We start from the raw sequence: 14556 nt of genomic DNA, 5'->3' as shown, positions 1-14556 counted from the left end.
CCGACTGAGCTGTCTTCAGCCTTGAGCTCAAGGTTTTACAGAATTGAACGGCAAAGGTACTTCTAATGTTTAAAGAACTATACTGCCCCCAGGCCCTTTATTCCTCTGAAGGAATTAACTGGCAGGATTGAGGAAACAGCAAGAACAATTTCAAGAGAAACCGTGGATGTAAATTTGGGAGCAGTAGAGAGATAGTGCAGGGCAGAGCGACTGTGCAATCAGTTCTCCAGATGCCCAGATGGGAACGGAGGGGGAGACAGAGAGACATCACAGATGGAGTGCTTCGTCAAGGTGAGCTTTTCCAGACTCTCAGCCAAGGAGCAAGAGGCCTGGTGCTCAGCAGGGATCTGCCCCATTCCCAGAGCTGTGAGCAGATTCCAAAGGTTCCAGAGACAAGGGAGAAAGAGGACAACACTCACCACACTCTGCAGAACTTATTTTAGACTTTATTGTGCTTAGCGTAGCCATTATAAAAGTAAGAGGCTTAAAAGCCAAGGAGCAAGTCGGGACTGGCCTAACTACACGGCCCTGTACTTTGCTCTCTCTTGCTTTCCTTGGCTTGAACTGACTGTGCCCGAACCTGCAGCAGGTAAGAAAGTGTTGGACAGGCTTTCCAGGCAGCAAGAGCTAGGATTTTTATATAGCTCACCTCCATGCTACAGGACAGAGAGTGTGGCGACCAGAGCAACCGTCCAAAAGGCCACAGGGTGGTGGGGTCCCTGTCTGTCCTTAGGTGGATAAGGCAGGGTCATGTTTCAGAGTCCATCTGCCACGGAATTGTTAAGACTACTTGGTTTAATTTAAGAGTCCTATCCAGGGACACACAGTCAGCAGTCTCTTTTTTCTACACTTTGGCCACTTGTAGCTTTCTGTTAATCACCACCTGTTGCAAGAAGCTTCGCTGGAGAGACTCCCTGTTGTGTTATATTCCCTGAGCCTTAGGTATAGAGGTTGCATTGTAGATGTTTCACTAAATCTCTGCCACCCAGGACTCAAAGGCTGTTGCAGACAAGGGGGTAGAAAGACTGTAAGAGCCAGAGATGGTGCGGGGTGGATGACCACAAGGAAACAGAGTTTTCCAGGAAGCTGGGAACTTGCTCATATGTTCATACAGCAATGGTGACAGCATGCATAAGACCCATGCAAACTCAAACCAGACAAAAACCCAGCATAGAAGTGGGGAAATGGGTTAGAAGTCCCAGCCTTAGCTGAGAAACTATTGGCAGCTGATCACTGCTGGGGGAGGGAGAGTCGGTCTTCTTTAAGGGAGTGACTCTAGATAGGTCGACTAGGCTCTAGTAGATGAACTCACAATGAGGGACATTTGGGAATACAAACTTGACTTGAAAGACCTTAATATATATGACAGAATGCATGAAATCTGGTTGGGGGGTGTCTATGGAGGGTACATATTTAGGGGAGGGGGTCTAAATATGATCAAGAAGTATCATATTAAATGCATAATAATTCAATTAAAATATATAAAAAAGACTACTTGTGTGCCTATATTATAACTGTTCCCCTTGTCACCCATCTGGCTGCCAAGAATATCAGACTCCACCCAAGGGAATTCTCAGACCCTCACCTTCTAATAGGCAGAGCAGGAGGGTACTGTCTACTGTAAGGAAGGTACCAGATGATGGGGATGTGGAGCCCATACTCAGAGGTAACTCTGAACACATCAATCTGGGTCTGTTGGGGATTCCTTTTTTTAAAAGTTTTATTTTATGTGTATATGTCTGTGTGTGTATATGCACATGTGTGCAGATGCCTGAAGAAGCCAGAAGAGGGTGTCAGATCCCCTGGAGCTGGATTATAAGCAGTTGTGAACCACCTGATGTGGGTGCTGGGAACTAAACTCAGGTCCTCTGCAAAAGCAGTATGTGCTCTTAACTGCTGACCATCTCTCCAGTTCCATATTGGAGACACTATGTGACTTAAGCCCACCTTTAGCTCCATGTTTCTGTAGCTGTTTATAAAAGCCTTACAAGTCTTCTTGTTGACCGAGTGTCCCCCTGGAGTTTCCCATGTCCTGCCTCACATGCTGCTGCTGCTGCTGGTGCCCTACTTTACTTTTGGCCCCCAAAACAGCTAAGACTGTGTGTCTTGGAGCTGGTCCCTGGCCATTACCATCACATCAACTCAGCAGAGCTTGTCAAAATTCAGATTTCTAGAAATGAAACACTCTTTGCAAGAACCCTGAATTTAGCTCTGTATTTGAACACATTACCTTTACTTTCATTTCCTCTGGATTGAGATCAAACTTATGGTTAGTAAAGTACTCAACCTGAAGACTGGTTCTCAACCTGGAGAACCACCACCGGCATCAGACAGAGCACAGCTCCTCCACAGACTTCCTTCTGCCTGGGGACTACCCTGTCTCCCCATGTTGCTGCTCTGAGTTCCTCCCAGGGGTTTCCCTGTGCTCAAACTTTGTGTTCAGCTGTACAGGCCTCTGGTTTCTGTCAGCATTACATAGTACAGGCCTTCTACATGGTTGCCTATAGGAAGAGCTAATTCTTTGCCCCTGTGGTGGGGTTTCCCAGATCTGAATATAGCACGACTAGTTTATTCATTCTGCTCTGATAGTATCTGTTGTTTCCAGCTTTGGGCCTTTAGATTACAGCTGATGAGAACATCTGCAAAGGAGCTTTTCCATGTCCATAAAGACTCATTTTTGCAGGGGTGGAATCACTGTGCAAGTTTACATTTATCTTTGGTAGAGGACTTTCAGTTTTCCCAAGTAATTGTACTGATTTGCCCTCTGCTGGCAGAGAGTGGGGTTTTGGTAGTTCTGTGTTCTTGCCAACATTTGGTTTTGTCAGACCTTTTGGCAGTTCGGGTAGGTGAATCCTTGTGGCTTTAGTTTGCATGGTCTTGCTGGCTAATGACTATGAGGGGTTTCATGTGCTTATTGACCTCTTAGATTTCTCTGTGGACTGGGAATATAACTCAGTAGTAGATCACTTACGTAGTGTTTGTGGGGACTTAGATTTGACCTCTGATAACACACACACACACAGAGAGAGAGAGAGAGAGAGAGAGAGAGAGACAGAGAGAGAGAGAGACAGAGACAGAGACTCATACACACATCAGTGCACATGGATTTCCTTTTATAAAGTGACTTACTGACTGATTGATTGTGTGTAGGTCAGAGGACAACTTTCAGGAGCCACCCACCCTTTCAGGCAGGGTCTCTCTTGTTTCTGATGCTGCAGTGTGTGCTGCAGGCTAGCTGGCCTGCAAACTCGCTGGTGATGCTCCTGTCTCTGTTTCCTGTTTTGCAGTAGGAGTGTTGGGATTATGTCTGCATGTCACAGCATCTGGGTTCTGGGTATTGGACTCAGCTCATCAGGCTTGTATGGCTAGTACTTTTACCTGATGAGCCATCTTCCCAGCCCAATCAATTTAGAAATTGAGCTGTCTGTCATTCCTCCTCGTAATGTGTAGGAATAGCCATTAATGGTTGTTTTGCCCACTGATTTATCCTTGATAAGCTTTCCAGGTGATTTAAGTCAGAGACTTACCTCCAGGATACTCTAGTTTATTCAATTTTGTTGAGCCATTTTTTTCTTTTCTTCTTTTTCCAAACAAGCAGCCTGCTTTCTGCCTCATGTCCTCTGTGTGTATGGCAGTGGTTTCTTCTCACTTTCTTTTAACTAAAGAAATAGACTTTTTGGCAGAAATAGAGTTCATGTGTTGAATTATGATTGTGTTTTTGCCATTAAAGACTGATTGTGTGGCCATGAAGTCTGGGGATGTACATCAGCCTGTTTTATGTTGCTATAACAAAATACCTGAGGCTAAGGAGTGTATAAAGAGGCTGATTGAGCACGCAATGCCAGAAGCTCATGAGCATGGCCCTGGTTTCTGCTGGGCTCTGATGATGGTCTGATGGTGAATGGCATCACATGGCAGAGGAGGTAGTGTAGAAGAGATCACACAACAAAACAGGAGACCAGGGAGTTGAGTGTGATGGTGCACACCTGTAATCTCATCCATTGGGAGGTTGGTGGTAGGAGGAACAGGAATTCAAGATTGGGGCTGGAGAGATGGCTCAGCAGTTAAGTGCACTGGCTGTTCTTGTAGAGGACCTGGGTTCAATTCCCAGCACCGATGGTGGCTAACAACCATCTTTAACTTTAGTTCCAGGGGATTCCAGGGCCTCTTCTGACCTCCGTGGGCATTGCACAACATGGGCACACTTACATGCAGGCAATACAGACATACATATAAAATTAAAAAAAAAATAATTAAAAAAAAGAATTCAAGGTCATCCTCATCTATACAGCGAGTTTCACACTAGCTTGAGCTACAGTGCCCTGTCTCAAAATAAGCAAACAAACAAAAATCCAACCAACCAGCCAAACATAGCAGGAAGACCTGGTTTTGTTCTTTTAAAATATTTTTTTTTTCTTCTTGGGGCTGGAGAGATGACTCAGTGGATAAGAATACTGGCTGTTTTTGCTGAAAAGCCTGATTCAATTCCCAGCACCCACATAGTGGCTAACTATGTGGTCTGTAACTCCAGTTCCAGGGAATTTGACACCCTCTCTTGACCTCCTTGGACATTGCAAGACATGGGTACACTTATACACACACAATCAATACACTCATACACATACCATAAAAAATAAAAGATAAAAATTTCTTTATCTTTTTTTAGTAACAACTTGCTCTCATGAAAACTCACTCCCAGAGACATTAATCCTTTGCCAGAGCAAAGCCCTCAGTGACGTCATCACCATCCACTTAGTGTGTGAATGTGTGTGTGCACGCATGTGTGCATGTGCGTGTGCCTGTACACATGGTGGTCAGAGGACAATCTGTGGGAACTGGTTCTCACCTTCTTCTATGTGGGTTCAGAGGATGGATCTCAGGCTTGGCAGCAAGTGCTTTTACCCATGGAACCCTCTTACCAAGTTCATTCCATCTCTTAAAGGTCCCACACCATCACCAACACCCGTGCCCTGGGCACCAAGCTCCTAGCATGTGAACTGGGGGGCATATCACATCTAGGCACAATAGGATACAAGGGGTCAGTCTAAAGCCCTCCTGGCTCTTGGTTGCGTGATTTTAGCATCCTAACATTGCCAGAGATTTGTGTAGTGGAGGGAGACAGGCAGGGGAAGGAGAGTTTCAGAACTCCCTTTGTTCGAGTTGGCCCATTATTCCCCTTACTGGGTGTTGTGAAGCCCCATGCAGGTCTCTCTTGTCCTCCACAGCAGACTGTCTCCTCTTCTGGAAGCTCAGGGGAAGGAGGACCTGGGTCTGGTGTGTGTGTTTGTGAGTGGATGACCTGCATTGGTGCCTTAGAAGGAAGCCTTATGTGTCCTTCCACACTGACCCCATCTCACCTCCCTGCCACCCCTATGAATTTGAAGGTGGACTAATAAGATTGTTCATGTCCTGTGGTGTTAAAATCCATGTACTCTAAAACTCTCATCCTGCAGACATGTGTGGTGGAGACTGAGATGTTGTTGTGGTGGAAAAGTTGGGGCATTTGTTTTTAAGCATGGACATCCAAGTTGGAGGACTTGTTGCCTCTCTCCGAGGGGATCAAGAGACAGAGTGGGGGAAGGTGTGGTTTTTCTTTTCTGCATTTGGTAATGAAGAGAGTTACCATTTGCCCTTTTTCTCTCTAACTATTCAGAAGCCCAGCATGCAGGAAGTGGTAAGGTAGTGGGGGAAGGAAGAAAAGGCTCTGTGTACTGTGTGTGTGTGTGTGTGTGTGTGTGTGTGTGTGTGTGCGTGTGTGTGTGTGTGCGCGCGCGCGCGCACACGCGCCCACGCGCTCCCCATTTCATATCCATCTCCAACCCGGTGCAGACCCTAGTTAAATGGTCTTAGAAAGCTGTTTGTGGTATCATGACCATCCATAAAAATTATAATGACACTGCATACACATCGTGACTCTGACATCTCTGACTGTGAGACTGGCTCAGGTAGAGATCTCTTTTCTTGCTTGCAGGCTGGTTACGATGGTGAGAGCATTGGAAATTGCCCATTTTCCCAGCGTCTCTTTATGATCCTCTGGCTAAAGGGTGTTATATTCAATGTGACAACGGTGGATCTGAAGAGGTGAGGAAAGGCTTCTGTGTCATAGAAATAACCAGACCTAATTCTTTGTAGACACCAGCACACCCTCCCATGCTTGTGTGCACGCACATGTGCACTCTCACACTTCCTGGGGCCCATGGGCATATCACAGTATGTCTGTCCTTGCTTAGAAGTCTGGAAGGAACCCTGATGTGAGTTAAAGAGTGGGGTTTATCTAAAGCTCAGGGCCTGCAGTCAGGAAGGAGTAGGAGTTGGGGATAGGGGGAGCCTGTTTTCCCTGGAAACCTGCCAGCTGTGTGTCTCCCAAAAGCCTTTCTCAGTATAGTTCCTGGCTGATGATACTGGAGAGTTAACTTTCCCATCTCCATATTCAGAAAAGGGGCTGCAGAGGGCAGAGACCACCATTTGTTCATGTACACTTTTACCTTCATCACCAAGAAGTCATCTTTCAAATTCACAGGCTACTTTGAGATCCGCAAGGGTTATATCTCTTAAATTGAGAGGATACTGCTAAGCCTTGGACATGAACCCAAATACCCAAGACTGCTCTTCCCTCCTGTCTAGGAAGCCTGCAGACCTTCAGAACCTAGCTCCCGGGACAAATCCTCCTTTCATGACTTTTGATGGTGAAGTCAAGACAGATGTGAATAAGATCGAGGAGTTCTTAGAGGAGAAGCTAGCTCCCCCAAGGTAGGCTTCCTAGAGCCAGTACTCATAACTTGGTCGGTACTGCCCCACCCCATGCTGGGCCATTCTAAAGCTCTGGGCTTCATGTGTTTGCTTTCCTGTGGTGTGTCGCTTCCTTTCCATGTACTGTGTACCATGGGAAACAGAGCCAGGTTAGACATCTCGCCTGGGCTTCTGTTCTAATTTCATTTCTGTTGCTATGATAAAATATCCTGACAAAAAGCAGCTTAGGGAAGGAAAGGGTTTATTTCGCTTACACTTCCAAGTTGCAACCCATGATAACACAGAAGTGTAGGCAGCAGGAACCTAAAGTAGTTAACCTCATCATGTCTAGTGTCAAGAACAGAGGGAAATACATGGTGCTTGCTGCTATTTCCTACACAATTCAGGACCCCCTGCCTAGGGATGGTGCCACCCACAGTGGGCTGGGTCTTCCGACATCAACAATCAAGGCACTATCCCACAGACATGGCCACAGGCCAACCTGCTCTAGGGAATCCCTCAATTGAGGCTCTCCTCTCAGGAGATTCTAGATTGGGGCAAGTTGACATTTTAAACGAAGCACCACAACTTCCTTTCTTTGCACTTAAAGTCTGGCAATTAGGACGGGATGGCAGGAGGCAGAGAAGACATGCCATTGGCATGTAGGGGAGCCTGGCCACTGCTATGTGGCACTTGTGGTAACCTTCTAGTCAAATGCTTTCACTGGACTAAGGAGGGAACTAAGACAAGCAGCCTCAGGTTGGCCTCTGTGTCCTAGGATTGATCATCATCAGGACAAAATCCCCAGGGCCAGTGCGGTTCTCCCAAAGTATCTTTCCACTTGACCTTGAAGATTAGTTGATTATGAAAACAGCCCAGAGGGTCTGTTCATTTTTATGTCTGTTTAGAGAAAGACATTTCCTCCATTGCATCATCCTGACTCAGTCGTTTTTCTTTTGATGACCATCCAATTTTGTGTTTTTCAAGGTACCCTAAGCTAGGAACCCAACACCCTGAATCTAACTCAGCAGGAAATGATGTTTTTGCCAAATTTTCAGCATTTATTAAAAACACCAAGAAGGACACAAATGAGAGTAAGTACTTGTCTTAACTGATGTTTGGTTCCACGTGGTCTTGTAAGATCTTGGCCATTCAGACACACTTCACAGACAGTAGAGATGAAGTCTGCAAATGAGGGGAAAATGCCTCCAGCTTTGACTCTGCACGTGACTCTTGAGAAACCAAATGTTTCTAGAGTTTAGGAACCCAGAATACGACACTATTAAGGGGAAATGGTCACCGTCAAGTCTTCCTGTCTGCAACATGGGAACCATTTAAATGATGCTCCTACCCATCCCTACCTTGTCATTGGCTTTCATAAATATTGAAAAAGAGATGAGTTCAGGGTGAGAGAGATGGATGGTTCAGTGGGTAAGAGCTTGTACTGCCGGCTCTCGCAGAGGACCCGAGTTGGGTTCCCAGCATTCACAGTGGGAGGTTCACAACTGCCTGTAACTCTAGCTCCAGGGCTCCTGATACCCTTCTCTTGTCTCCGAAAACACTTGCTCTCATGCCTCTCTCTCTCTCTCTCTCTCTCTCTCTCTCTCTCTCTCTCTCTCTCTCCCTCTCTCTCTCCACACACATACACACACGCACACACAGACACATAAATAAATAAGTAAATAAATAAATAAAAACAGTTGACAAGCCAACGTGGATGGGGAAAATGCATAGGGCCATATCCCTAGATAAAGAGCTGCCGGGAATCAATGGATGCTGAGAGGGAGATTCAGTTTTCTCAGGGACAAGCTCCCTGATAGGCTCTCTAATCCTAAGTGTCAGCCCTAAACACAAGCACATATGAGCACCACTAAATGGAGTCATTAGATTGTGTATATATACTTATGTATGTGCTATATGTGTGTATGTATACATGTAACAATAAGAGGTCATGAATTTGAGAGGGAGTAGGGGGCACACAGAAGGAGTTAGAGGGAGAGAGAGGGGTACAAATGATGTAAATACAGTACTCATGTATGAAATCCTCAAAAAATTTAATTAAAAACATAAAATAAATAAAAAATACTTTATTATTTTCATTTTAAGTGTATGAATGTATTACATTAATGTGTATAAATGCACCCATATCATGCAATGCCCGTGGAGGTCAGAAGTGGGCATTGGATCCCTGGGACTGGACTTATAGATGGTTGTTAGTCACCATGCGGGTGCTAGGAATCAAATCCAGGTCCTCTGCAAGAGTAGCCAGTGCCCCTAACTGCTGAGCCATCTCTCCAGCCCTAAAAACATAGAATAAATGTTAAGAAGTCTAAAAGACAGATGAGTTCTAGGAATTGCAGAGCTGTGAGATCAGACAGGGAGGAGTGGACCCATGTCCAGACACTGTACATCCCAATCCTTTTGTCCTTCTCACTGCTGACCAGCCACGTCTCCTCAAGGAAGAGGCTCAAGCTCTCTCCTTCCTAGGAGGAACACAGTGACACCCACATAGCCTAGCTCAGTAATTTCTTGCCTTATTGCTTTAGTTTATGAAAAGAACCTGCTCCGGGCCCTGAAGAAGCTGGACAATTACCTGAACAGCCCCCTGCCGGATGAAATAGATGCATATAGCACCGAGGATGTCACTGTTTCCGGAAGGAAGTTTCTGGATGGGAATGAGCTCACACTAGCCGACTGTAACCTCTTACCCAAGCTCCACATTATTAAGGTTTGTCTTTCTCTCTGACACCTGTGCTGGATCCATGAATAAGGTTTTGCTTTATTTTGTTTTGACTTGTGTTTGGGCCACACTTTGAAACAGCCTGAAATGCAGATTCTTGAATTAAAAACTAGCTTGTTTCTGTTCAAGGCAGCCAGACTGCCAGGTTTAGACACATGGAACCATGAGCTCTAAGTATTCTGAGGAAATGCCTGTGAACTTGGCCCCTGTCCATCTGTGTTCACTGATGTTCTCAGTCTAAACAAAAGTTAAACGAAGCAACTCAAGGAAATGTCTTTGGCATTTAATACACATGGCTTGAAGATGATGCATTGTTGATAATTGCAGGGATAAACAAAACTTGTTCTATCGTCTTTGAGTATCAGCTCTTTACAGCTAAGAGCATCTGATAGCGCTCCTTGGCTTGGTCTCTTTCATTGCTGGTGACTGTCTTCCTAGGAAGCTGAGCATGAAGTAGATAAGCGTGATATGAGTCAATGGTCGTCTACGGTTAGGGCTTAAATGCCAGTATTCTCCAGTGTTTGAAGATATAAGGATTGTGTGGGAGAGCATTTGGAAATCCAAATTTCCCGATCAATTCATCTGATCTAGAAAATCAGACTTCTAGTGGCAACCCCAGAGGTTCACGTCTGTGGCCTCTGGATTGCACGTCTGTGGCCTCTGGATGCCTCAGGAAGAAGCCTGTGCTTAGCTCTGGGTATCCTAATAGTTAAGTTCCCACCAGGTTCAAAGCTAATGTAGGAATGTAAGAGTGGAGATGTTGGGGGAAACAGGGAGCTACAAGTCAATGCTGTGCTCTAAGTTCACTTGTAAATGGCTGTCAGAAAGCATCCATGACGTTCACACTGCCCATGGTGCTGCTGCTCCTGTGGGCCACCTGGCACTCTTGGTTACTTCATGCTGTAACTTTGCCTGTCTCTTCCTACACATCTTCTTCCCCCTCAGTCTTTGCCCTGCTTAACCTCTTCCTCTCGTCTCTGTTGTCTTGGAGGGATGCCCACTTCAAATTAATGTTGCTGATCTAGTGAGTGAACGTCTTCAGTAGCTGTGATATGAGCCCTAACAGAGCCCTAACATCCAAAGTCTAATGAACGTGGCTGGATTCCTCAAAACCTGCTAAGTCTGGAAGTCTTTTCCACCAGGATATTCATGCCATGGTGCTTAGTTCCTGTCAGAGACTGTTTTTAGTCTTTGCTGTGGCTAATATAGCATGGAAGAGACATGTGCAGATTGAAGAATTTTTGGTTGCTGTGTTAAAATGGGGCTGGAGAGATGGCTCAGCAGTTAACAGCACTGGCTGCACTTGCAGAGGACCCGAGTTTCATTCCCACCACCCATGTGGTAGCTAATAACGACCTATAACTCCAGTTCCAGGGGATCCGATGCCTTCGTCTGACCTCTGCAGGACATGAGTGCCCTTATACACATGCAGGCAATACACTTACACACATAAAATAAAAATAATAAAGTATTTTTAAAAAATGCTTAAAACATCAACAACAAGAGAAAGGTTTATTTTGGATCATAGTTTCAGAAATATGGTCCATGATCACCTGGTTCTGTTGCTGGTAGGTCTGTGGTGAACATCATGACAGAAGAAAGCTGATCATTTTATGGAAGCCAGAAAGCAGAAAGAGCAAGAAGAAGGGTCTGAGGACAAGATATACTTTTTTTTTTTTTGGTCTTTTTGAGGCAGGGTCTCTCTGTAGCCCCAGCTGGCCTGAAACTCAGCCTTGAACTCACAGAGATCTGCCTGCTCCTGCCTCCTGAGTGCTGGGATTAAGGGCGTGCACTACCACGCCTGGCACAAGATGTACTTTGAAAGGTATGCCCTCAGTGACCTAGAAAATGGGAAATATTCCAGCTATACAGCATTAATTACTGCTTGTTTTGTCCATATAAAAAGAGGAGGGAGCAGAGAGCTGGATCAGCAGTTAAGAGCAATTGTTGCTCTTGTAGAGGATCAGAGTCCGGTTCCTAACACCCACTTCAGATGGCTCACAACCACCTGTAAACTCCAAGTTTAGGGTGTCTGACACCTTCTGACCTCTGTGGGCACCCATACACATGTGCACACCCCCACACACAGACACATGCACGTACATATAAATAAGAACACCATAATGCTCTGAATGGTACCTGCACTCAGTAGTCCCTCCCGCTGGCAGTGTGTTAGACATTCACTATCTGGCATTGTTGGTTTTCTTGGCTTTGGTGTCTATTAAACCTGGTATTTCTATTGATACACTTATGTATTTAAAAAAAAGAAAACCATAAAATATAAAAGGAACAATTACATTTCAGTGGAAGGGGGAGGCTTCAGAGAGAAATAAAGCCGTCGATGGTGCTTAAAAGACCTTCTAGCAAAATTCAAAGCCATTTAACACTCAGAATATCAAAGTGCACAATGATCTTCCAGAGTGAAGTGCTTCTGGAGGAACCGAGCATCAATCCAAGGGAGTCAAGGGAAAGGATGAGGGAGTCAAGAGATCTTTAGTTCATTCTGCTTTTTGAAACTCAGCAGAAATGGTACTAAAATGGAATATGGGCTCCATCTTTGGTAAAACTACAGGAGGATGGCATAATCACTAACTCGAAGACCAAGGCACCTCAGTCAGTACAGAGGCCAGTGCGTGCTTCTCCGTGCTGTTCAGAAAGTGCTGAGTTCTCAAAGAGGAAATGACCAGATCATATGGTAGATTCATTCTTAGCTTTTTAAAGAGTTCTCCACACTGATTTCCACAGTTGTACCAGTTTGCAATCCCAGCACCAGTGACTGAGAACTTCCTTTCCCCACATCCTCACCAGCATTTGGTGTCCTTTGTTCTCTTGATCTTAGCCATTCTGACTAGGGTAAGATGAATTCTTAAAGTAGTTTTGATTTCCAAGTCCTTAATTACTAAGGATGTTGAACACTTTTAAAAATAATTTATTAAGAATTTCATACAGGCATATAAGCATATAAGGTGTTTTGATGAAATCCGTGCCCACTCCTGCCCATCCAGCTCCTCCCATATCTCCCCATCACGTTTTTCTGATAACTTTATGTGCTCTTTCTCCTTTTTTTTTTATGGAGCTTTTTGCCACTTTAACATTCCTCCCTCTGAAGAGGTAACCCTAAAATCTTTTAAGGATTAGATAAGAGCTCCCAAATACTTCTGACATTTTTGGCCTTTGGAATGGAGTATGTTGCTAAGAGGCCCAAGGACATTTTGATTTTTAGCCAAGAAACTGGCTACTTTTCTTTGGGGTCTTTTTACACTAACTGCCTAGCCAAATCCTACCTCCTATTCTTATCACACCATCTTCTGAAGAGGTTATCCAGCTTGCGGATAGGGAATCAGGATGCAGACCACTCTGGCATCTTCCATGCTGAACAGGGATGCAGGGTGAGGCAACTGGGGTACTCTTTCAGTGGATCTATCTAAAAGGCTCCCAAATTGCATAACTTATCTGTAGGGGGGAAAGAAAGTCCTTGACTGGTGAATAGGAGATGTGAAGGAGAAGTAAAGGCAAGAGTAATTAGCATTATAAGTTCTAGATAGGGAACTAGGGCAATTTTCCAAACGTTCATATGAGAGTCCATTGGAATTTCTTGAGGAGAACTTCCAAAAGCATCCCTCTATTGGGTTCCTCCTCGTTTTTCTTTTGTCTGCCAAGGCTGGACTCTAGAGTGATGGATTCAGGATTTGCTTTCAGGCTTTTTGGTAGCTGTTGGAGTGGTTAGAATCAGTGTCAGTTCCCTCTCAAATACTTTTAGATGGGGAAGAAAACAAATTTGGCCATCATTTTAGAACAATAGCAGGTTGTCTCCCTTAGCTACAGGTGGGCACTACAGTATTGCACACCAAGATTTGAAGTCTTACATCTGAGAAGCACTTTCTGATTCAGAACAAGAGCATCAATGAGAAATAATTGTCAAATAACATTTTATATGGACTTAAGCCTAATGTTTGAGATGTATAATATAATCCCTTGAACTCTTAAAGAAATATACTGATGACTTTAATCTTTGGTTATACTTTCTTTTTGGGTGTTTAAGACCATTCAGTTGGCCCAAACAGTTTATTTTTACTCTTAAGGTAATTTGAGGATCTGTTCCTCAGGGGTCACATGGGCTTAGGAGGAGCCCCTGGCTCCTTTCTTTTACCAGTTCCACCTATGTGAAGGTAAGTCAAAGGTCCTGCTCGAATATGGCTGGCTTCAGTTGGAAGCATGGAGGAAATGTTTCCTCTGAGTCGACCCTCCTCTTTGTAGACTGGATACTGGTTCAAGTCCATCTGGTGGGGCCTCCATGGCCTCCCTGAACAAGAGGACAGGTGACTCACCACAGTTACAGGACATTTTTGAGAGATGGTCCATAGTCACCTGGAACTTAGTCAACTTTGGAGGGCAAGGGGCAAAAACTGTCCTTTAAGTCCCTCTGACCAGATTAGTATAGGCCTTCCACCAGTCTGGTACTTTTAATTATCATGTGCTATATAGATAAGGCTTGAGTGAAAAACCAAATCTGCTCAGATAAACCTTGACTAGATATTTTGTTCCTTAAACTATGACCATAGACATTTTAAGATTGTGTGTATATTATTTTTGTCTCATCCTTTATATATGATAACAAACCTACACAGACCTTCACCACTTGCCTAGGTATCATTTTTTTTTCTATTTTGGAAAATATCTCCATCCCCATATCCTTTTAACACTGTTCACATTCTCATTTTCTTCTTTTAATAATTACGACACAAAAACATTAACAAATAATAATAGCGAAATAAATTTTCCATCTGTTGTGAGAATTCTTGTCCTTGGGATACTAACCAATGCTTATTCCCCTTCAGGTTTCTAGAGTCAAGCCAATGTTTGATTAAAGTTTTCTTAGGGAACCAATGAATTTACTGAGCTTGTTTACTGAGAAAACTGAGTGGTTGCTGAGGTGTATGAATGACCTGAGGGTATGTACACTGGAAAGCCTTTACCCAGTATGGGTCAAGTCTTCTCTTCCTAGCCTTCCCCAGATTGTATACTTTAGCCCTCCCCAAATCCAGGAGACCATGTGTGATCAGGGCCAAATTACATACAGTTGGCTG

At 44.4% G+C, this 14556-nt stretch overlaps 1 protein-coding gene and 1 pseudogene across 1 annotated transcript in view; both read left to right on the top strand.

The window, feature by feature from the left end:
• Clic6 (chloride intracellular channel 6) overlaps window positions 1-14556 on the top strand; it is a 57318-nt gene that overhangs the window by 31832 nt on the left and 10930 nt on the right. The window contains exons 2-5 of the mRNA XM_008835926.3: window positions 5972-6081; window positions 6625-6750; window positions 7717-7823; window positions 9276-9457. Of these exons, the coding sequence (XP_008834148.2) occupies window positions 5972-6081; window positions 6625-6750; window positions 7717-7823; window positions 9276-9457 (525 nt within the window). The remainder of the gene's footprint in view (window positions 1-5971; window positions 6082-6624; window positions 6751-7716; window positions 7824-9275; window positions 9458-14556) is intronic.
• Window positions 11594-11719, top strand: LOC115070877 (annotated as a pseudogene).

The sequence above is a fragment of the Nannospalax galili genome, unplaced genomic scaffold, assembly GCF_000622305.1.
Source record: "Nannospalax galili isolate Female #2095 unplaced genomic scaffold, S.galili_v1.0 scaffold136, whole genome shotgun sequence".
NCBI classification, from domain to species: domain Eukaryota; kingdom Metazoa; phylum Chordata; class Mammalia; order Rodentia; family Spalacidae; genus Nannospalax; species Nannospalax galili.
The sequence above is the reverse complement of the archived record's forward strand: the minus strand, read 5'-3'. Positions and strand labels throughout refer to the sequence as shown.